Source organism: Pelecanus crispus, chromosome 3 (assembly GCF_030463565.1).
Source record: "Pelecanus crispus isolate bPelCri1 chromosome 3, bPelCri1.pri, whole genome shotgun sequence".
NCBI lineage: Eukaryota > Metazoa > Chordata > Aves > Pelecaniformes > Pelecanidae > Pelecanus > Pelecanus crispus.
In genome coordinates, this window is record NC_134645.1 from 58,551,883 (window position 1) to 58,573,843 (window position 21,961).

Sequence of the window (21,961 nt, forward strand, 5' to 3'; positions counted from 1 at the left end):
TAAGGTGGGAAAATTTCTAGTCGAGCAAGCAATCAGAAGCTCATGGTCAACTGCTGCATTGGGGATGCCATGATATAGCAGTTGATGGTATATTGGGAGTCGGTTTCTGACCTGTTCTTCGTTGGATTTACATGATGCTCGTGTCAGACTGAGGACTAATTGGGCTCAGAACAGGTATTTGGTTTTGCTGTATCTCTGGCATATAAATGTGGGTTTTTTCAGCACAGCAAACACAGTGGGGGGGGATCTCAACCAGAGAAGCTGTTTGTGTTCCTGCTTTCCCTGAGGTCACTTGCAATTTGCCACTGATTTTGGTGGAAGTAAGAGCAGGCTGCTTGCAGGCTGCTTTATATCCCTTGAAAAATGTTGGCAGCAGAGGTAGCTCCAGGTACCGCAGTGAAGATGTGCAGATACTGACATCCCTGCACGGCTGCAGCACTGGTGTGGCTGCACTAGCAGGTAGAAACCTCTCTTCCCCCATGGGACGTGTTTCCTTATGTCCTCCTGTTTTCATTTCACTGGAGAAAAAGGGCTGAGTAAGGGCAGATTTCCCGCTGGTGAGGCGCATTGTGAATCTCCGTACATGGCAAATTCTTTGGACATTTTTCTCTGTGTTTTTACATACCATACTTATCTAAAGTTTCTCTAAGGTTGTTTTCTCCTTATAGAGGAAAATGGCAAATTCCCTGTGTCTCCTCTTAATTATCCAAATTTCTCTGTCAGTATTTCAGCTTGTATGTGGAAGTTCCCACCTTGCTTGCTGTGCACTGTACAAATAAAAATTGAAAGATGCATATTTTTGGGGTTTTTTTTTTTTTTATGATGATGAGTCCTGTTTGTTTGGAGAGATTTGGGGAAAAGGTCCGTTTTATTTCTTGTTTCATCAGTGGAGACTCCTCAGTTGTAGGTAGCGCAAAATGGTTGTCAGTCCTTAAAAATTCTGTTTTCCTCGTTAATTACTGCTACCTTTATTCTGAGCGTTTTGCAATGAGGCATGAAATGGAGTCTAATCCTGTGTCATCCCTCTCCACTGTGGTGGTGTGTTCTGTTGTGTACCGAATTGAAGGGACACTGGGACGTGTCAACTCAGTGAGGCATACTGTTATTTGCTCAGTCTAGATCCAGCAATGTATTGTTTAGATTTTGTGTCCTGGAGTGCGTATATACGTGCAGATGGTTAAAATTTGTAAAACCTAAGCTTTGCATGATAACTATCTAAACTCAGGAAGTTAGCAGAGCACATAAGGTCAAGGACTCAATCACAATATTGGCATGACGATGAAGAGTTCCTTCATACCGCATGTGGTGTGTGTTCATGGGTAAATGAGAATGGAAAGGGATGCTTCTGCATATCCTTGTTACAGACCTATTCATGATGAGTCTCATTGGGTTTGGTCAGTGTTGGGAGTGAGTTCCTGATTACCAAAGCAGAGAGAAAAGAAAGAGGTGGATGTTCACAATGTTGTTTTTTGTCTCTGATGGAACGATATTTTCTTCAAGTAAACTTTGCCAAGTTACTTGTGGTTTTTTAATCCTTGTCTCAAATGTACTTGGAATACAAAAGATTGTACAAATTTTCATTTTTCATCTGCCAAACCTAATTACAACTACTGCGAAGTGCTTACAGATAGTTAGTTATTTTGTAAACTGAAAAAGAGAGAGGAGGGAGGTAACAAAGTATGCTAGCTCCTCTCTGGCCCTTCTGGCTTTCTTAGGTAGCTCTGTTGCTGTGTGGGTTTGAGCAAATTAAAAAAAAAAAAAAAAAAAAAAAAAGCCATGAGTTTTTCTTTCTCCAGACTCATCCCTCTCTTGGGAAGAAAATACCTCTCATATAAAGAGGAAATAGAGGATGACAAGGGATGGAGGTATCAGTGACTCAGTATCCAGAATTGTTTTTCTGTGGCTAGAAAAGTGAAAAGAGAGTCCCAGCTGAGAAGGGTAACTTCCAACTGTTAGGAAGAGGGATTTAGGAGATCATGTGAAAGGAAGAATTGCCGCCTTCACGGCAGGAAATGGCTGGAGCTCGGACTGGGACCTTGGCAGCGGAAGGTCAGCACGCAGGCCGGCTTCGGGGGGGTCCCAGAGGAGGTGGCTGAACGCTGTGGATGGGCAGGGAGCATGTGGGAAGTAAGCAATGGAGGTTTAAGCCTGGGTCAGAAATGACAGGGCTCGCTTCAGGCGCTGAGTAGGGGTATCGGAGGGCAAAGCAAGCCTTCATGTCTCCTTGGTTGCACCTTGTTTTGTTTTTTGCTTAAAGACAAATACAGACTATAGGTCAGTAACTGTTGATGTGCATGTGAGTCATGTAAAATTATGCCATTCAGGTATTGCCAGTAGATGCTTCGAATGGGTAATTTGTAGCAGAGGGCTGGTTAGCTAAAACAGGCTGAGGATGAGAGTGCGATTTACTATTTTGCTAGAGACAGTCTGATGCCCTGACTCCTTGTTCACACATAACTCATTCTGAACCAGCCTCTGTGTTTCGGGTTGTACCTCTCAAGCTTTGAAGAGATCTCCACATCTGAAAACATGTGATTCTCCTTTCTCCTTGAGAGAGACATGCAGCAAAATCTTTGTTTCCCTTCAAGTCCTGATTCTTTATGCACGAGGCGGCTTATTTACTCTACATCCTTTGATTTGAAACCGATAATGGTGCATACTGTGAAAAGTGGTGTAACGTCTTCCTTTTGCTCAGGGAGCTCCCTGCTGTTTTTGTGGCGCTTCAGATGTGTCCTGGTACGTAGGTTGTCCTGCCGCTCTTGCTGGGTTCATGGTTTGGTGTTCCCCGAGACTGCAGACTCTTCTTTCATCTCAGAAGCAGAGTCTGTGTGGAAACTCCTTCCATCTGAGACTTTCTTCTTGTGTTACAGTTGCTTTTACAACTAGGTGAGATGTTTTTCTTTGGCATGACAACTCTCCTGACAAATGGTTAGTTAGCGGGATGCTCTCCTTTTGATGTTTAAGTTGCTATGCATAGAGAAATTGCTCAAGTGAGAACTTAGCTTCCCCTCCAAGTCCAAGTGTCTTTATCTACGGTTGTTGTCTTTCAACCTGTGGTTCAGGGCCTCGGGTTGGTCAGAACCAGCTTTTGTAGAGACACACAATTTTTTGCGAGCTTTATTGATGCTGGGGTTCTGCCAGCTTCTGCTTTTTATGATCTCTAGCCCCGTGGGGCTCTTGAAATTGTTTCATGCTGCCGTTCGAGGTGCATCTCTGATGTGCAACACTTGAGTAATGCATTCAGTCTCCAGTAGAAGCAACATCTATTATCAGTGGGCAGAGCCACTGGACTGACAGCACCCACGGGCTTAAGCACTTCCTTGAAACAAACACGTAGCATCCTGCTTATTGGGGAGCTCCTGCAAGTAATAAATTGCATGTTGCCCCTTCAGAGAAATATGTCCTTGAAACACCTGGGAGATATGGCAACCACACAGTTACTCAAGCCCAGACTCTGTAGGATTTGCTCTGTAGGTAAGCAGAAATATTTCTCTTTTATTTGGGTAAGAGGCCTATTTAGCCTAATTAGGAAGCGCTTTGGCAATGGTGAAGCAATATGAGCACACAGGAACGCAAAAAGCCCGTCTTCACTGTACACAGATAAAGGGAAATGAGCAAATAAAATAAGAGATCCCAGAGTAGAAAGGATTATAAACTGGCAAGAGATAGAGTTCTTATTGCTAGGTTGATATCCCTAATTGATATAAACATGAAGCCCTGTGCAGTCTGTGGTAGTTAAAAGATACGCATCTAAATAATATTTAAATAGATTCTTGCATTTTTAAGACCCACTAGAGTGTAATTGTATTCAACTTAATTAAATGAACTGAAACCCCCTGATAACTGTGCATTACCGCTCCTAAATAAAACACTCTCCAAAGAGACTTCGAGATGCTTAGTTAAGGCGATAAAAAACCCTGAGCCCAGCATCATGAAGTTTTGCATGAGCAGCTTTATTTTTGGTTCATCTGTATGCTACCTGCAGTGGTTGCGAGTGTGTGTTAACAGTGCCGTACCTCTGCTAGGGTCAAAAGCTGAGGCTTCACTCAAGTGCTTCAGGGTAGAGTCAGTCTTTCTGGTTTTACTTTATTTGTATGAATGTGGGGTGTCTATTTAAGCTAGCTTATTAATGCCACCAAAGAGTGGGAACCCCTCTGCGCCCGTGCTAGCAGCGGGCACCCGGTGCCTGCAGAAGCCAGGGTTTGCGGGGGGAGCACGGGCAGGCGGGATGGGCGGCCTCGGGGCGGGGGGGGGGGGCTGGGCACAGCTTGCTTACGGGAGCTACAGGAAACCATTTCTTCTGCTGCTAAGATTACATGGGGAAACATGGATTGCTGCCATGCTCAATTACGGTTGTTTCCTTTCCTGGTAAAAGACAGCATGTCAGGAAGCAGTAGGAGTGAAGGCGAGGTTAGTCCTTGAGTACGCAGAAGTGTTGGGCGTACCCTCCAGGCTGCGAGCTGCTGAATTTCTAGCAGGAAAAAAAATAGGAGAATAGCAGAGTTTGAGAAAGCAGTTTAAACTTCGACGCTCAGGTTTTCCACAGCTGACAGCTAGGCTGCCCTCTGCGCTCACAGTCGTAAATCAAGGGCCGCACAGTACCCTGTACCGCTGGGCACAGCAACCAGGATAACTCATTTCCATAACCACCCCAAAACAGGGGGGAGACCCCATTGCACTTTGGTGTGCAGAACAGTATTTTTTCCCACTTTGTAAAACTGGATTTTGGGGTGAAGGCAGATACTCCAAGATTCCCTTCCCCCTTTCCAAAACCTTCACATGGATAGCAGGAGAGTGCCTGTCTCTTGGAAGTAAGCCTCTTAAATGGCACATGGAGGAATAAGTAATTGAGCTTACTGTCACACCCAACTTCGTAATAGCGTAGTAGCATTTCTAAACGTCGGGATGCTCATTGCTGAGCTGGGTGCTGCATGAATAAAGGCGCAGTGCTGCCCCATAGCTCTTGCCATCTAAGTGCAGATGAGGCAATAGGCTCGTCCAGCCAGAAGAAACCTGGGGCGACTGCATCCCCCTCGGGGCTTTCTGGGGCGCTGGCTTCCCTGCAGAGCTGGAGTGGGCTGTGCTCTCTCCTCTGCTCCCTGGTAGTTGTAGCTGGGGCTGGGGGGCGGGGGGGAAAGGTCTCGGTACACAATTCAGCTGCCAAGGTGGTGAGAAATTAAGGAAGGCATGGAGGGCTCTCTGCCTTTATCGGTGCATCCCTGGAGCCAGTACTGCTGGTTTTCAGTGGGCTGGGGGAAGCTGCGGTCCTTAGGGAGGGCCAGGCAGGAGACCTGTTCAGGATCTCAGGCCTGGCTCTTGAAAAGGGTGGGGGGAAAGACCCCAGACCCAGAGGAGTGGAAATAAAGGGGAGAGGGGAGCACAGTGGTATGCAGAAGCAGCAAGGGAAAGGGGCAGGGGGAATGGAGAAAGAAGGGTGAGAAGTTTCTTTGAGTGAACTTTCCTTTTTCTGGGCAAGGTCTCTCCTGCTTGTGGCAAACTGTCCTGGTGAAAAGCATAGTAAAGTTTAAGATTCATACTACTGTGGTGCTTGGAAAAAATATATGAGTAGAGAGGAACAAAGGTTAAAGTAGATACTTGCTGCTGTCGTTTTTTATACAGCACCTAGCACAAGGCAGAATGAAATGCCATTTCTTCCACAAAGAAATTACAGATTGTAGGAGCTTCTTAGTGTTGGGGAAAAAAGAAAAGTAAATGCTTCATAGGCCAAAACAAATTTAGTACGTTTTATTTGGAGAAACTATTTAGGGACCACCAAATTGGATAAAGAATTATTTTACTAAACAAGCAATTGTTTTGCCTTGGGTAGTGCGGTGACAATTATGTATATGCCCCTTATGCATATACCTGTTAGGAGCCTGTGTATATTGTGTCTTAGGCAAGAATTAACTTGCACAGTAAGTATGTAGGGTATAGGGTACTGTAAAGGTTATACTGCCTTGTGTTGATGCAACAGAGATTCATAAATCCAAAGTTCAGCAAGTGCTTTCCTTACTATTTTATGATCTTGATAGATCCATTTAAAGGATAAAAGGATTAGGTTAGAATAAAATCCCATATAGGAACAGAATATTAGGGTACCAGTAGATGGTATTAATATTTCAGATATCATTCATGTATGGAGGTTAACTTACAGACAGAGTTGCAAAAACAGTAGAAAAATAATTGCCTATTCCTGAAATAAAATCACCCTTCGAATATTCCTCAGCATACTCCTAAGAGTATGTTCATAGTGAAACCCTTATTTTACAGTAGTTTCTGACTTCTTTTTTTTTTTTCCTCAGCTGAAAATGAAACCAGAATTTCATACAGTGGAATCATTGTTAAATAGGATTTCAGTGCCTTTTGGTTCATTGACTTAAGATTAGTGTATTTTATTATGTTTCACCAATACACCCATCTATGAGGGAATGCCCCTTAGTGATTACAGGTATAAAGTATAAATCAGTTTTGACTATGCTTTTTGTAGTAAAACTTGGATATAAACATGATCAAAGTTTGCGTTCTCTGAATCTCCCATGCAACTTCAGCACCTTGGGAAATACTGTAAACAACACTTGTTGAGCTTACGCAGTTGTCCTGTTGTCTTCTCAGTTTGTTTTGTCTTTAAATATCCAAATTGGGTTTTTTCTTTACATGTTTTCTGTTTGGTTTTTTCAGGCTACTATTTTAATGAGTTGCTCACATCTCAGTTATGTAGATCCAAACAATCACAGAAGATTTGTTTTTGTCATGTTCTGTTACTACTATATGCAAAGAAAAGATATGGATTTTAATGAGACCTCCATCACTATTGCAGTTGATATGGCCAGCTCACTGAGATAAATTTATTTCATCATCTACTTAAGATGTTTGGCTTTTGCATACCTATTTCATTAGACTCTAACTTAAACAGGAAGCCACCCTGTAACATGTGCTAAACTTCCTGATTCTGAAACAAGAAATTAATCTCCATCTCCTTAATGGTGCTTTAATCACATATATGTTCATTTCTTAATTCTTGCCATTTTTCTGTTTACCATTTGTTCCTGCTCCAACTGTCAGGATAGAAGCCCACTGCAGCTGGTGTGCATGAAGAGACACATTTCCACTCGGTTTGAGAAAAAGTCTCAGAAAGCACAGAGTGCAAAAGGAGGAGGCAGCAAGGGAAACAAAACTAATGAGAGGTGATGTCAGGTGCAGCTATTACATGGCTTAAGGAGTTGTTAACTTACTCTGCTTTACAAGCTGGCAGGGATAACCTGTGCCTGACTGCTGACCAGCCTGGTGGGCAGTGGTGGCCTGGCAGGTATCAGAGCAGATGAGAGTTTTGAGTTACATTTTGATGAGCTTAATGCAGATCACCTTGGGGGAAGGAGGATAGAAGATAATATACTGTTATTAGGGAAGCTGGACATTAAGGGTGCTTTGAACTAACTTTTCATGAATAAAATTTGCATGTAATCTTGTCTGTCAAGATAATGAGCATGTGAAAGAGCTGGTTCTACTTGTGATAAATACCCACTTTTTAAGTATGTTGGAATGTACGTTTGCATAGATACAACTTTTTTGTTAGTATGCATATATATACACACACGCATATATTTTTATTTTTTACATAGAAGACTTCCTTGGTTGCACGCCAGAGAGAGGGGTCCCAGTAGTGTGCTTTCAAATCGATTTTAATTTACAAAGGGAAAAACGTAAATCACATTCAGAATGCTTTTCCAAAGATGCTTTGTTACACCTTCTTGACAAAGACTTCGGGGCTTTACAGTGAAAAGTGAGGGGGGAAAAAAAATGATGGTGCTGATGGTGAAGGAAACACTTTATCTGCAGAATTTTGAAAAGGGGAAGAGTTTGTTTTGATGTAAAGATAGGGCAAGGTTTCATATATATTAGAAAAAGGTTACATAGCTGTGTGGTTTAATATAAAGTTTCTGGGTCTAGAGTGACTGCTTTGAACTCAGTGAGCTGTATCAATTATTTCAGATAACTGGTGCAAAAGCTTTTATATCAAACTGTACCATTGTGTATTCTGCTTATTGTACAGAATCTAGAACTGTTTTCACCATGCTGCAGAGAGCTTGACACAGTTTTATTAGATCTATTTTTGTAACTCTGTCTGTAAAGTCGCATAGCTTAATGACTCAACCCTCAGATGCCATAAAAATTAATGGAAAGTCTTCCATTGAATCGGTCTGATCTGTATGTTCTCTTTGTTCTTGCAGTGTCCGGCTATAGAGAGGTCAAGGGAACCATGACAACCCTTCAGCATCCTCTAAAATAGCTGTTCTCAATATAAAAATGTCATGACTTCTACACTGGGTATTTTATGCCTTCCCCTGAATATCAAGGCAAGCACTGGGCTGCCTGGCCTTGTGCTTCTGTCTCATTCACATTTCTGACCCTGCTGACTGTCAAGACAGACTTTGAACCTGTCACTGCATGGATAGTGGAATTGTTACTTCTGCTGAATGGAAGATTGTCCTTTCTGAGCCCTAGGAAAAGAAAGGAATGCTTCTCTAGCAGCTTGTTGGGTTTATTTTTAATGGCAACCATTTTGAATCTGAGCTAGAAGGCAAAACATCAGCCTTATTCCTGGCAGAAGCGCATTGCTAGCAAGGGAGAGGTAAGAGGGTCAGAAATGTGTAACACACACAATTATCGTGAAACTTCGCAGGTTTTCCTACGGATGGCTGCCCTCATGGTGTGAGTCTGTATTACTGTAGTAAATTGAGACATGAGCCCTAGCCAGAGAGGTACACGCAGATTTAACTCTTCTGTTTTGAAAAGGTTTGGATCTGTTTTAAATGTGCCTCCTTAGAAAGAACTGTGGAGGAACGTGAAGTACAGTGTCTCTCTCGGATTAATCACCTGAAGCCTGAATTCATGTATTAGTGTATTTTACAGTGCAGGGAGGTAGGCTGCCAGTCCGAGGTTGCCTAGGGAAGGACGCACAAGTTTCTTGAGCTTCTATGAGCCCACATTAGGAAAAATATCTAAAAAGTACTAGTATCTTATTCAAAGTTGTCCCATGGAAATCCGAGCATCCCTTGCTTTCTAGGTAAGCTAGTTCTGTTTAACTTTAAATGTCTCGTAGCATATGTGCTATGTAGATGAAGTCCTGTTGACAGTGTGTTTATTAGGCACAAACATGTTTCCCTTCAGCAGATGTTCTCATTTCACCACTTTTTTGGTCCCTCCTCTTTCTTAACCCTCTCCCCTCTCCAAACAAGCCTGTTTGCTCTGGCCCACGTTCTGGCTTTCATTTATGTACTTCTTCCAGCTATCCAAAACCAAAGGTATTACTGAAATGCAGGGTCGTGTTCCACAAATTTTTGGTAGGCATCCCTGTTAAGATCCAAGTGCCAGAAGTAAGCTGCTGATGTTTACAGTGACTCTCCACACAGTAGTCCTGTGTTTCAGGCACGGAAATTTTTTTTTTTTTTCTTTCCCCCCTCATCCTGGCCTGTGAAGGTTGAAAACATGCCTTTGCTAAGTCATCATTGCAAAGCTTTGTGAAAGAGCATCTTCCCTTCATTTGTGCCCTTTCCACATTTATACTTTAATAGGAAAAAGTCAATTTTTTTTCTTTTTTCCTCCCAGTTTCTGACCTGTGCCTAACCTCCCAGTTTATGCAAATGCTGTGGCCATAGCTGGAGTGGTTTTTAAGTTAGGAACTTGTATAGCTGCATTGTGGGCTGTAACCTGCATTGCCATATGCAGATGGAGACCCATCTGTCTTGCTGACCAAACGGGCTTGTAGAGTACACATCTCTCTCTTTAAATTTTTGAGATTTATGCAGTTAAATGAATTTCACCCAGTGGCTTGGAGAGTGAGCACATATATCTGACAATTGACTCCCCTTTCCTGGCATTCCTAACACCTGCTGGAACAGGAGGAGAATATGCTGGAATATGCAGTTTTGTAATACATTTTTCAGAATCTGAGGTGGAAAAGTACACACTCAAATAGTTGTGTTTTTGGTAGCTTTTTCTAAAACTCTTATTCTTTGAGGAAACTTATGCAGGAAGTATGTATGCTGTGACAGTGCCTAGTGTTTATGAAATGTATACAGTACTTTGAGCAAAGTCCATTATTCCTCCTTGGCTAATAGGGTTTTTATTTTATCACTATTATTAAAATATGAATGTATTTTGACTTAATTTTATTGCCAGCAGAGCTCTCTGACAAAACATTTTTCTCCTTTACACTTTCAGATGTCAAATAGAAAGGATTCTGCCAGCACGTTAAACTAACTGACATGCAGTGACCGATAAATCCTAACTTTATAATAAGTGTCAAATTGTTCCGACTTTTCTTTGTAGTCACTCCATTAACAGGAATCCCGATGGATTCCTTTGGTATTCACATGCATATCAGAGCTAATTCTCTGGGAATTCCAGGGCAATTCATCATTTACTCTGTTTTATGATGCCAAAAAATGTTGCATGCATACATTATAAGATGTAAATTTAGGAACATATTTGACAACTGAAAATGGAAATCCAAGATAACTTCTGTTTTCATTAGAATATTTTATTAAATCTTAATTTTAGGTTTAACCCTTTAAAACTAGTGGGTTGTTTACTTTCCTGGCTATCAGACTATTTTATGGAAAGGTCTCAGGCAGTAGTGAAGTCCTAGGAGAAACATGTTGTAACTTTTTGTGAATAAATTAAAGCATTCCAGGAATGGTATTTCTGCTCAGTATTTGTGTTGCTGACAAATTTTTTCCACCAGAGAAGATCTGTGGGATTGTATAGCTGGAACATTGCAGTTTGTATGGCAATAAACACAACTGGTGCAAAGCAGTCTTCATGGTAGGGCTTTGCTTAACTGTTAAATTTGTAACAAAATGAGAAAGAGTTTATTGTGAGGTCTTGGTTTTAAAAATATTACTGACCTAAAGCAGTTAAGAGCGCATCAGTGGCTATTGAATTACAGATACATCAGTAAGAATAAATTTGAAAGCTGTGTCTTTTCACTACTCACATAAGCTGTTTCAAATATGGGACCTGTCTACATCAAAATGGTACATAGTGGCACATAACTGAAGGCTTATTATAAATTGCATTGTTTTATTATTTTTTGGTATTAAATAGCTGTATGCTTTTTCCTACCTGTGAAACTAAAATAGCAGTCAATGTTTGTTTAGACCCTGTTGTATTAGTATTGGAATCAAGCCCACAATGTAGGGCTATTAATAAGGAAGAAGAGGAATGAACAAACTGATGGGTTTAGACTCTTATTTCTATTATCTTAAAAATCCTCTACGTTTTGGCTTACATATGAAAGCAAGAAAGTAAAAGGAACTTACGAAAATTAACATTGTCTCATTATGCATCAGAGGGGAATATTTTTAAAATATTATTACTTATGAAGCTTTTATTGTTCTATTTTATGAATAATGCTAGGGATTTTTTTTTTAAACATGTCAGACAATTCCTTTGACTGTCTTTGCTTTGTAAGGGAATGAATGACTTCTCAAGCTGGAGCCAAAGTTTTGCATATGAATATTTTTTAAAATACTCAATTAACTTAAACAAAATAGGAATACAAAGCACACTGGTGGTGATTTTGTGTGAGACAGTTTAGAACTGTTTGGAGAAGTTGGGGGAATAGACAGACAAAATGCCATAGTTCAAAATTGATCTTCTGATCAGTTGTACTTGCAGTTTGATGATATCTAAAATAGGTCTTCTCAGCCATTGTCAGTGCAGTAGAAAAATGAAGCAGCATCTGTTTTTTTAGTTTTGCCATGTTTTTAATTGTACTTGAAGAATAAAGGAGGATGATGGAGATAACTATATGTAGGGATAAAATTTGAGGTAGCACAAATCAGATGTACAATCCTTTGTTAAGTTACGATGTTATTTCCTTATATGTAACATGGGTATGAAATTCTTCTTGTCTTTGGCCTGGGTTGATATGTGTATCTGTGTTTCTTTTTTGACAAAAGCAATGCTTTCTGGATACCTGCATGCATAAACACATGAAAGCAGCTCTTTGCCACAGAGACAAATGATTCAATTGTCATCTTCCACTACAACTTCCTGGCAAGCTGAGATGTAAATGCGAATGTTTGTATTTTTGCTTTCATTTTTTGAGGCTTGAGACTTCAAACCCCAAAGCTGTCTGCATCTAGTCAGGAGGTTGCTTGCCACTTTTGTGGAGCGGTTAACTTGTAAAGCTAGCTGTCCCGCGTGTGGTAACGCAGCAAAAGCAGGGTTGCAATGAGTATGTGTTTCAGTTACCAGTTCTCATCTCTAAGATCTTGTGGTATTTCTGTTCCTTCATCTTTTTTCAGATGTTAAGCTTGCTTTCACACAGAACTGGTCTTCCCTGGAGAGCTGGCATGAGCTGTGTTTGGAGCATAGCCCCTAATTTGAGTCCCAAGCATTGACAACAGTCCCTTCCGTCAGTCAGGCTGGTGCCTGCAGCTCAACTTCTGTGGACGTTGTGGCGCTGGGTCGCTTGCGCATAGACCTTTCTTTGCAGCCACGTGCTTGCTGGCGGTGGGGCCACCCATGTTCTGCAGTCTTTAATTGGGGTGCTGCAATCAGGCTAATTTTGGTCTAGCGACAGTCACAAGCCTTCCAGCCTTGTAGAGACCACCTTCAAAAAAAAGCACAGTGAACTGCACGCAGTGAAAAATGAGCAGTTGTTCAGCTTGGTTTGGTCTGTTGTGCAGCACCACCGCTATTCCGTGAGCGGCCTGTGACCACAGACCTGAGGAGCATGGGTTTGGGAAGGCGTGTGGAGGAATGCTGGAGCATGCTGTCATCCTCACCTCGGCTCCACCTGGCTCTCGGCTAAGTTGAAGTTCATGTGATATGTTTGGAGTATATCACTCAGTTTCAGAGTCATGACTTTACCTTCATAAGTTACACCTATTTCTGAACAGGTTTACTACATAAAATTAATGGTTTCCAGAATTGAGAGGAGATGGACTGATTAAGTAAATAAGCAGATTTCATATTGTTCTAACAAAATGATGGTTTCTGGTCTTGCCCTTCTATCGTTACTCTTTCAAGTTCCTGTACTCTTAACTGGCAAAGCTTCTCCAGGAATAACAGACTCTGTCTGGGGAAGATAGTCCAAAGTGGGAATTTTTGGTAACCCTTAGAGAGGGATGTTTGTTATCGTGGAGTGGCTGGGATTCAGAAGTCATGTCATCTCTTTGGAAGTCATACAGGTTTTCTTAGTGCCTGCAACAGTGAGCAAATGAAGGTTAAGTTTTGGGGTTGCTTCGTCTGTTTGGTGTTCATTTTCCTCCCCAGGACTGCAGCGCTAGTTATCCCCACTGAGTGCGCAAACCTTGTGAAAGCAGCTTGTTGTGTGCATGGGATCAGCAAGCACACCCTCAGCCACTGGAAGAGTGTCCAGTTGTGCAGGCAGATGTGAGGAGCTTGTGGCACAGGCGGAGAGTCAAAGTTTCTTCCCCAGCTTGTTGGGGAGTGATGGATGGCAAGGAGGCGGCTGGAGGAAGACATATGCTCGCTGCCTGCTGAGCGGGTAGTGCTGCTGCTCCGGTAGAAAGGCAGGGTAGCACTGTTGTGCTCTCAAAGATGCTGTTGTTCTGCCCTCGTAAACTACACACTTGCTTAGCAGTGTGGGAAGTTGTTTGTCTGAAGGTCTGGAAAGTCCAAAGTTCCCAGAAGTGTATTTGCACTAAGGAACCCAATCTTTTAATGCTTGAAACATCTCCCGTTTGAGATCTTTGACAGGTTGAGAGATAGGAAATACAGTAAAAAATGCATAGGTATGTATAGAGGAGGGTGTGTGTATAGATATATATTTAGTGTAGTTATTTTGCTGCTGCTCCAACAAGTGATGTGCAAGTTGTTTTGCACCTGTACTGCACACAGTAGTTTCAAGAAACTGCAAGCTGTCCTGAATTCTGGGAACGTGAGCTCTACAAAACGGTCTGGGGAATTTGAGATACCTGTTGTGCATGTGGAATTGCACTTTAAAAAAGTAGAACGTGTGTTTCACAGAGTCTGAGGTTTAACAGGCTTTCACTTCAAACTGGAATGTTTTTTCCAATTCTCTGGAAGCGATACTTCATTAAAATGGATCTGTCTCTTCAGCATAGTCAAGAACCCCGAGAGCAGGACCACCTACTTATTTCCAAATGGCAACAGCTTCAGTAAGGTGTGGTTTCTAATTAAAAGATGTCCTCCTAGCTCGTATACTAAAACCCTGCATTGCAACTCTAGGTATATTATTAGCATAATTGTTTTTAAATGATTTCTCGATTGCTTGGTTTTTTCTTAACGGCACCAATGAAATAACACTCTGCAGCGTATTCTTGTTCTTCTCTCAGAAAATGCACAAAGTGTAGATTGTTACCTTTTAGAGAATGTGTACAATAACACATATGCTCTTTCATAAATTAGACAAGTAGAGAAACAAAATTACCCCATCCCATCTTTTGGACCTATTTTAAGTGTGTGCATATTGTACCAAAAAAATTGTTAATTCACCCTGCCCAGCCTCTCACCTGGCCCTCTATGGCATACATATCTGAAGTTCAGAAGGATTTCTCACACTACTTAAATTCCGGCCTGTTTTCTGTTTTGTTCTGGTTTTTTTTCCCCTTATTTATCCATCATTTAAAAACTATGAATTTTGACTTTAATAACAGATTATTACAATTAGATTCCTGGCTATAGCCATTTTATTAACACGGTAGCAATCCTGCCTAGCAAAACAGACATTTGGGACTGAGCAAACCATGTTTCTGCCTCCAGTATATCTTAAAAGACCAACTGGCAGAGTGTCTTTGTGGGTGGCGTAAACTTGCCTGTTAAAGTCATTTAGCTGGAATTATTTGCGGTCCGGCTGATTGTGCTTATAAACAAGAAGTTTAATGTTTTAAATTGCTGTTAGTCATTGTCAAGGAAAGCAGGGCTACTCCCAAGTAAATAAGGTCAGTGCAATGTATGTAATGACTGGTTATTGGATGAGTGGGCAGCTGCTTGGGAGAACCAGATGGAATGTGAATATACGTGGGTGGGAGGGAATTGAGGCAGACAGTGCCTGGGGATATATTGTTATTCTGCTGTGCGCGTTGCTGTCCCTGCCTACTCTCTCTGTGTAGGAGTTAGCAAGGACCCACCTGTTTCTGAAGAGCTAGTGTGGTACTGCAGTTCCCAACTGTTCTTGTATGCTCGGGGCTGAGGATTAAGAGGATGACCCAAGAGCTGTGTGCTGGATGTGCTGCAGGGAGCAGGTCTCCCTCAGAGTTATGGTGTTACCTTTCAATTAGAATTTTAAGATTGATTAATGTCTTGTCTTTTTCTTTGTCTCCACCATAGGATGGGTCACTGGGAAATATTGATGACCTGGCACAGCAGTATGCAGACTACTACAACACCTGCTTCACGGATGTGTGTGAGAGGATGGAAGAGCTGCGCAAACGGAGGGTTTCCCAAGACCTTGATATGGTATGTAGAGAAGTTATGACTTTATTAACAAATGTTTGCCATTCATGCCCCAAATGAAGAATCAGTATTTCAGCTTGAAGAGTTCTGCCTGGGGAAATAACTGTATGTGATCATGTTCATGCACACAAACATTAGATACTTGGAAATTAGCGGGATTATTTTTTTCTAGGTATTTGTTATGATTCATTAAGCCTTGGAGTCTGCATTTCTTAGTTCTTCTTTAATTACAGTACTTTTTGCTTGCACACATTTGCTTGCAAACCTCAACTCTTAGAGACAAGATAGTGTCTGATGAAAGCATCATTTCCATGCTCCAAGATGTTCCCAGTGTGAGCCCAACGAAACTGTGCTGGTTTTCAGTTGCGCCGTACAAGCTGTTGAAATACTGCTTCTCAGAACACCAAGGTGCAAATACCGGTTTCAGGCTCCCAAATGCAAGCAATCTTCAATTTTGTGAAGCCTTTTCCATTATTACACATTACAGAACCTGTAGCCAGGGACATTGAGTCACCGAGTCATTCAGGCTGGAAGAGACATCAGGAGGTCTCTAATCTAACCTTCAGCTTAAAGCAGTGTCAACACTGAATTCAAAACAGGTTGCTCAGGGCTTTATCTGATTGGGTTTGAAGACCTCCAAGGATGGAGGCTTTGCAGCCTCTCAGAGCAACCTGTTGTACTGCTTCACTGTCTTCATAGTGAACTTTTCTTTTTTCCTGATATTCTGTGAGATACCCGCCACAGCAGTTTATACATGTTGTCTCTCATTCTCATGCTATGCACCACTGTGAAGAACCAGGCTCCATCATTTTGATAACCTCCCCATAGGTACCAGCAGGCTGCCAGTAGGTCTCCTCAAAGCTGTCTTTTCTCCAAGCTGAATCTTCCTGCTCTTCTTGCAGGGCAAGGGCTCAAGTCCTTCACCTTGGTGGCCCTCCTCTGGTCTTACTCAAGCTTATCAATGCCTGCCTAGCACGCAGGACTGCAGAGCCAGAGGTGGTGGTCCAAGCAGGGCCTGACAGGTGCCAGGGAAAGGGGAAGAATCACTTCCCTCGATCTCCTGGCTACGCTGCTGTTGACACAGTGTGGGGTGCTGTTGGCTGTCATTGCTGCCCAGGCATGCTGCTGGCTCGTGCTAAGCCTGTTGTCCCACAAACCTTTTCCGCGGAGTAGGCTGGCCCAGCCAGTCAGTCCCCAGCCTGTGCCTGTGCATGGGCTTGCTCCTCCTCAGGAGCTGGACTTTGCATTTATCCAAGTTGAATTTCATGAGGTTCCTGCCAGGCCACTCTGAATGCCAGCCCTGCCCTCGAGCATATTGACTGCAGCCTGAGTTTGGCATCATCCATTACCTTGATGGGATGCCCTCTATTTCCTCCTCAGGTATCTAACAGGATAGGCCGCTGCACTACTCTGCTTGTAACATATTAAGCCCAACTAGCCAGTTTTTCACACGTTCAGTTGTGTAGACTCCCTGGGGAGTCCCACTCTGGCCGATACTAATCTATATGCAGGTCACTCCATACCTCATTTTTTTAAGGTTTAAGAAGGAACCTTTTAGGAGGCCTATCACAAAAACATCACGTGTTTTTGCATGTTGGACAATTTCCTTATTGTCCTGTAACATTAGTAAATGTTTGTCACTACTTAAGGTATGTATTACTGATTGCTGTGCTTTTTTCATTGTAAACTTCTTTGTTGTTCATAAAGATCATCTGTGACAGAGGAAAAAAAGCTTTTAGGTCTGCTTTGTTAGGTCTTCAGTGTTAAGTTTGTGTTTCCCAACAGTATTGTATGTTTTTACATGCAGGCTTACAGATACTTCTTTCAAGTCTTGTCTTGCAGAAAATGGGTTACTGAAGGAGGTTTGGTTTTGGGTTGGTTTTATTTTTTTTGTCACTCATGGTTTTGCTGTGGTGGTAACTTTTGTATAATGCATACAGAAAGTCATAACCAAAGTATGGTTAATACCTCTACCGAGGCACAGTGTTGTGGCAGAGCCAGCATGGGATCTGATCACAGTTCTGCAGTTCCTCTACAAGATCAAATCCTTTAAGACAAATTCAAGAGCTGAAGTTGTGTAATTGTGTCTTCTACCTTTGCTTCCCCAGATCCTAGCACTGCCTAGTAGCAGGGAGTGGTTTGCGTCTTTTCTCTAGCAACTGTACCTGATGCCATGGATTACTTAAGGCTACTTTCTTTCTTCATGGGATTCCCAACTGATAGCAACGGAGAGGCTTCCAGAGCTTGTACAGACTACGAACTTCAGTTACACAATGAATGGCTGCAGGATCAAGGCAGAGAGAGTCATCTCATCTCCTCTGCCCCACTGAAGTTTGCTAGTTCCTTCTTTATTTTTAAATGAAAAAAAAAAAAAAAAGTCAAATGTATTTTGCAGATCTATTGCTGCCAAGAAGTTCCAAGTGTTAAACAAAAGGTTATTGCAGGAAATCCCTTTGTAGACAGACCCTTGAGGCTTCTGTCTAAAGAAGCTGATGGTACTGTATCATGGCTCTTGTGAAAACCCTGACGCTCGGCATACCTGGTGTTCTGCGTAGCTGTTGGCAGCAATGAAACCCCCTTTCCTGGTGCTTTTGGAAGGCAGCTCTTGTGCTGGGTAATGAAGTGTGCCTTACAGCGGGAGAGGACTCCCTTCCATTTAGACAGATGGGCCTAATTTGGCTCCCTTCACTTCCAAAGCTGCAGAAGCCAGGCTGGGGAAAGCCATGTGAGCTTAATTAACTCACATCAAAGGTGCAGAGCTTCACGCTGGTTTAAATAGATGTGAGCTAACCCAAGACAGACCAGCAAGTGATTCACTAGCTCGTTCTGCTCAAGAGAAGTGATAGTCAGAGAAAGTGTCTGTGTGAAAAGACGTCCTGGAGATTCTTCTTCAGTGGCTTTCATATTGAGTTTGTTCACTCTAGTAGTCCAATGATGACTTCTTGAACAGTCAGGTCAGAGAGAAAATACTGCAATTGAAAATTAAATTAGTGCTCAATTTTTGCTGTGTCTGTCACCACTATAATACAGTTTCTGGACATCAGATAGCCATTCTGCTCATAACACGAGACTATAGATATTAGCTCACTTCCGCAACAACAGCATCCAAACAGTGCTGACTGCAGCTGAAACTTGCTCGCATTAATAAGTAGGCAGGCTTGACTTAGGTACACAGGGAGGGGGAAATGGCCATGTTGATGTGAATGCATTTTCAGTGTGATAGAGTAGTATGTCTGTTTATAATCTGCTGTAGAAACAGGAGTTTGCTTAAACAGCAGAGCTGCTGAAGTGACTGCAAAAGTACTAATGTGAATGACAGAACAGAAGAGCAGCTCGTTTGTTGTGATCCTTTTCCTCTCTTTACAGCTTGAGGAAAGGTACCATATTTGCAGAGGTTTTGGAATAGCGAATGGGGAGTAATGCTGGGGGAACTGCCAGCTTCATAGCATATCCCAGATGTTATGACAGCAAAATATAGGCACCAGATAGCAAATACATGCAGCCCCAAAATTATTAGGCACCGTTATTACTGGGCTGTTAGTATAGCCTGGCTTTGCTCTGCCATACGTTGTTCTCCTAGCAGGGGGGAGGAGGGACAGTGCTGTCTATATTTGGTAACGTTAGGTTAATGGTTGGACTTGATGGTCCTAAAGGTTTTTTCCAACCTAAATGATTCTGTATACCCTCTATTCCCAGCAGTGGGGTTGTGCCAGAGCTGGAGGTGGGCAGTACTCCTGCTCTTCCTCACCCCTTCTCTCCCCAGCAGCTGATGGTCTTCTCCCTCTCTTTAGCAAAATGCTAGGACAGAGCAGAGCTGGTGTGCACGTAGTGCTAGTGCAAGTTTCCAGGGGTTTGCTGGAGTGAAGGTTACTGAATCATGAGAAGGGGACACCATAGGATAAACCCACCCCCTGCACTGAGATCATGTCTGAATGAGGAATAAGGAGGTGGGGGGAAGCATCTCTGTTGACAGCTATCTCAAAGCTACAGACCCCGTGTGCAAAAAATTTCATAAAGCAAAAAATACTGGGATACATCTTTAGATATAATCATGAAAGATCAGGCAATTGGCAGCTGTGATACAGCTGGGAGACTGCAGCTTGATTTTTGGATGGCGGTTCTGATGTCTTCCTCTGAAATGCAGTATGAGTGATAAATAATACGTAGCAGAAACATGAAAGGCCAAAGTTAGGTTTGGAGCTGCTTTTACTGAATGCTTTGAACAAAGAGAAAGAGTGGGACGCCCCAGGGGTCGAAACGTCCTCTAAAAGTTGTGCAGAGAGGCTGCGTCAGGAGGAGCAGTGTACTAACAAAGAAGTGCATGCACTGGCAGAGCTTTGCCAGGAACATGTCTTTAGCGCTGGCTCGCCCAGATTGCCCTTTGTAGCACTGGAAGGACAGAAATACGAACTGTTTATTGTTGCTTCTGTATATTTCAAAATAATTTTAAGCAGTTTAGGAGCAAATGTTGGTATTTTGATTGTATATTGTACTTTCTAATCAGCTCTCCAACCTTTCCTATGGGCTCATGGCCATTTCAGTCTGGATATCCTGCTCTGTTGAATTTTTAAAAAAAATCACTTGGTAAAATTGTTTGGGAGAGCAGCATATCTTGTAACAAAACAGTAGCTGCAGATGGAGCTGTACACAGAGTATTTTTCCAAATGGTAGTGCCGTCAAGGATTGTTAGTTGTCCCTAACCACGGTAACTGCTTTTTGCATTTGGAATTTTGCCTCTGTTTTTGTAATGGAGAATGTGCTTGGGTTTGGACATTAATGTTTGTGAACAGCATGGGAGTTGCCCACATTTCCTAGCATTTGGCCTATTCCTGTGCACCATGTGTTTTTTTGGCTGAGGAAAAACTGCAGTTGAAGTAGATATAGTGGATTTTCAGGCCTGTAATGGATGTATCGCTGGTAATATTGAGCTGGACAGCTGCTAAAATGCAGTTATGGCCAGAAAAGTGACTCTGAGGATGACACCTTGTTACTGCTCATATCTGCTTCCTTTGTGTCTTCAGGATCATATCTGCCTGGCTCACTGACAAAACTAGGTTCGCCTTGCCTGTCAGTAGGGCAGGATGGCATTGATATAACTGTGAAAGAGCAAACTGCATTCTGTTGTCTCATCCATCACTGACAGCGGCCAGCTAACTGCTGCTGCCAAGGTCTGTATTGTAGCTGATGATCTTGAAGTCAAAGAACAGCTTGAGGTTTTCTGATGGATGCTGACAGCTATGGTTGTGGCACTGAGAAGTTGCACTAATCTTTTGACTTGTAAATTACATAAATTTAAAATGAATCCCACTGGAAAGCTATAAGGCACACAAATATACCTTTTTTTTTTCCTCCATTCATTTAATTCATTTTGATGTGTAAAAGGGGAAGTGTTCAGAATCTCTCTACATACCATGGTGGTAAAGTACAGTGCACGTTTTTGACAAATTGACTTTCCTAATCCCATGTATTTCTACAGTATCTGCACATGTACAGATGCAAAGTCAGAAAATAGAAATGAACACAAAACCAACGTAAGTTTCTTGCCTCGCTGCCCAACACGTATGTAGTCTTCGCAGGTCTTGGCTGTGCATGGTTTTGGAAGGTGCTCAGCAGCCAGTTGTTTGGTCACAAGTGGAGTTGACCATCTAGACAATGTCACCACATATATATATAAATGGTATGTGGCCAGCAAGGCAGAGTGGAGGAAAAATGGCACATGTAGAGTAATTAGTAATTTGAGTGATAGAGTAATTAGGCTTTACCTTTTTTAGGTATTTGGTTGCCACTGTACTGCTGGTTGGCAGTGTCATAAGACTACTTGAGAATCTAGCCAACCTGAACTGAAGGAGACTAAAATACCCAGAACTGTTGCGGTCAGTGATTGATGTGTATTTAAGAAATCTCCGTGGGAATTAGCTACGGAAGCTGGAGTTACGATACTGAACATCATTGTGGAATCTGCCTGTGCCTGCACTGTAGCTGGCTCTAGCCACGTCCTCTATTCTTAGCATCTTACATATGTTAAAATCTCAGGATCGTAAAATAGACTGCTTATCCCCTGCCATAAAATGATCAGCTCTGCTTTTCAAATGCAGTACTGGCTGCTTTTACCTTTGTCCTGAGATGACACCTCTGTATCTTGCTGGAACAGGATCCCACTGTTTTGTTTTGTCTTGCTGGCTGCAAGAGGCCCTCCAAAGTATAAACAACATCTGAGTTGGATTAAAAAGGTATCTACAGCACAAAAAAAGAGCTGGAGAACACACAGATAAGTCTTCCTAAATTTTGGAGAGTTTCCAGGCCTTATCAGGCAGACACGCAAAAGAAAAAGTAGCAGTAAAAGAGATGGACTTTCAAGTATATTTTTTTTTTTCTTTCCAGTATAGCTTGAAAGAGAGGGGGGGTTGCCTGAATATTGAGGCGCATAAAGTAGATTTACATAGAAAATACATAACAGAGATTTACTGCCTGTGCAGTCTCAGTCTCTCAATATTTTAGGCGTTATCTCCAT

At 42.2% G+C, this 21,961-nt stretch overlaps 1 protein-coding gene across 1 annotated transcript in view; it reads left to right on the forward strand.

Annotated features, from left to right (window-relative positions):
• The window catches only part of SASH1 (SAM and SH3 domain containing 1), a 580,485-nt gene that overhangs the window by 468,300 nt on the left and 90,224 nt on the right, over nucleotides 1-21,961 (forward strand). The window contains exon 2 of the mRNA XM_075707699.1: nucleotides 15,325-15,453. Coding sequence (XP_075563814.1) covers nucleotides 15,325-15,453 — 129 coding nt within the window. The remainder of the gene's footprint in view (nucleotides 1-15,324; nucleotides 15,454-21,961) is intronic.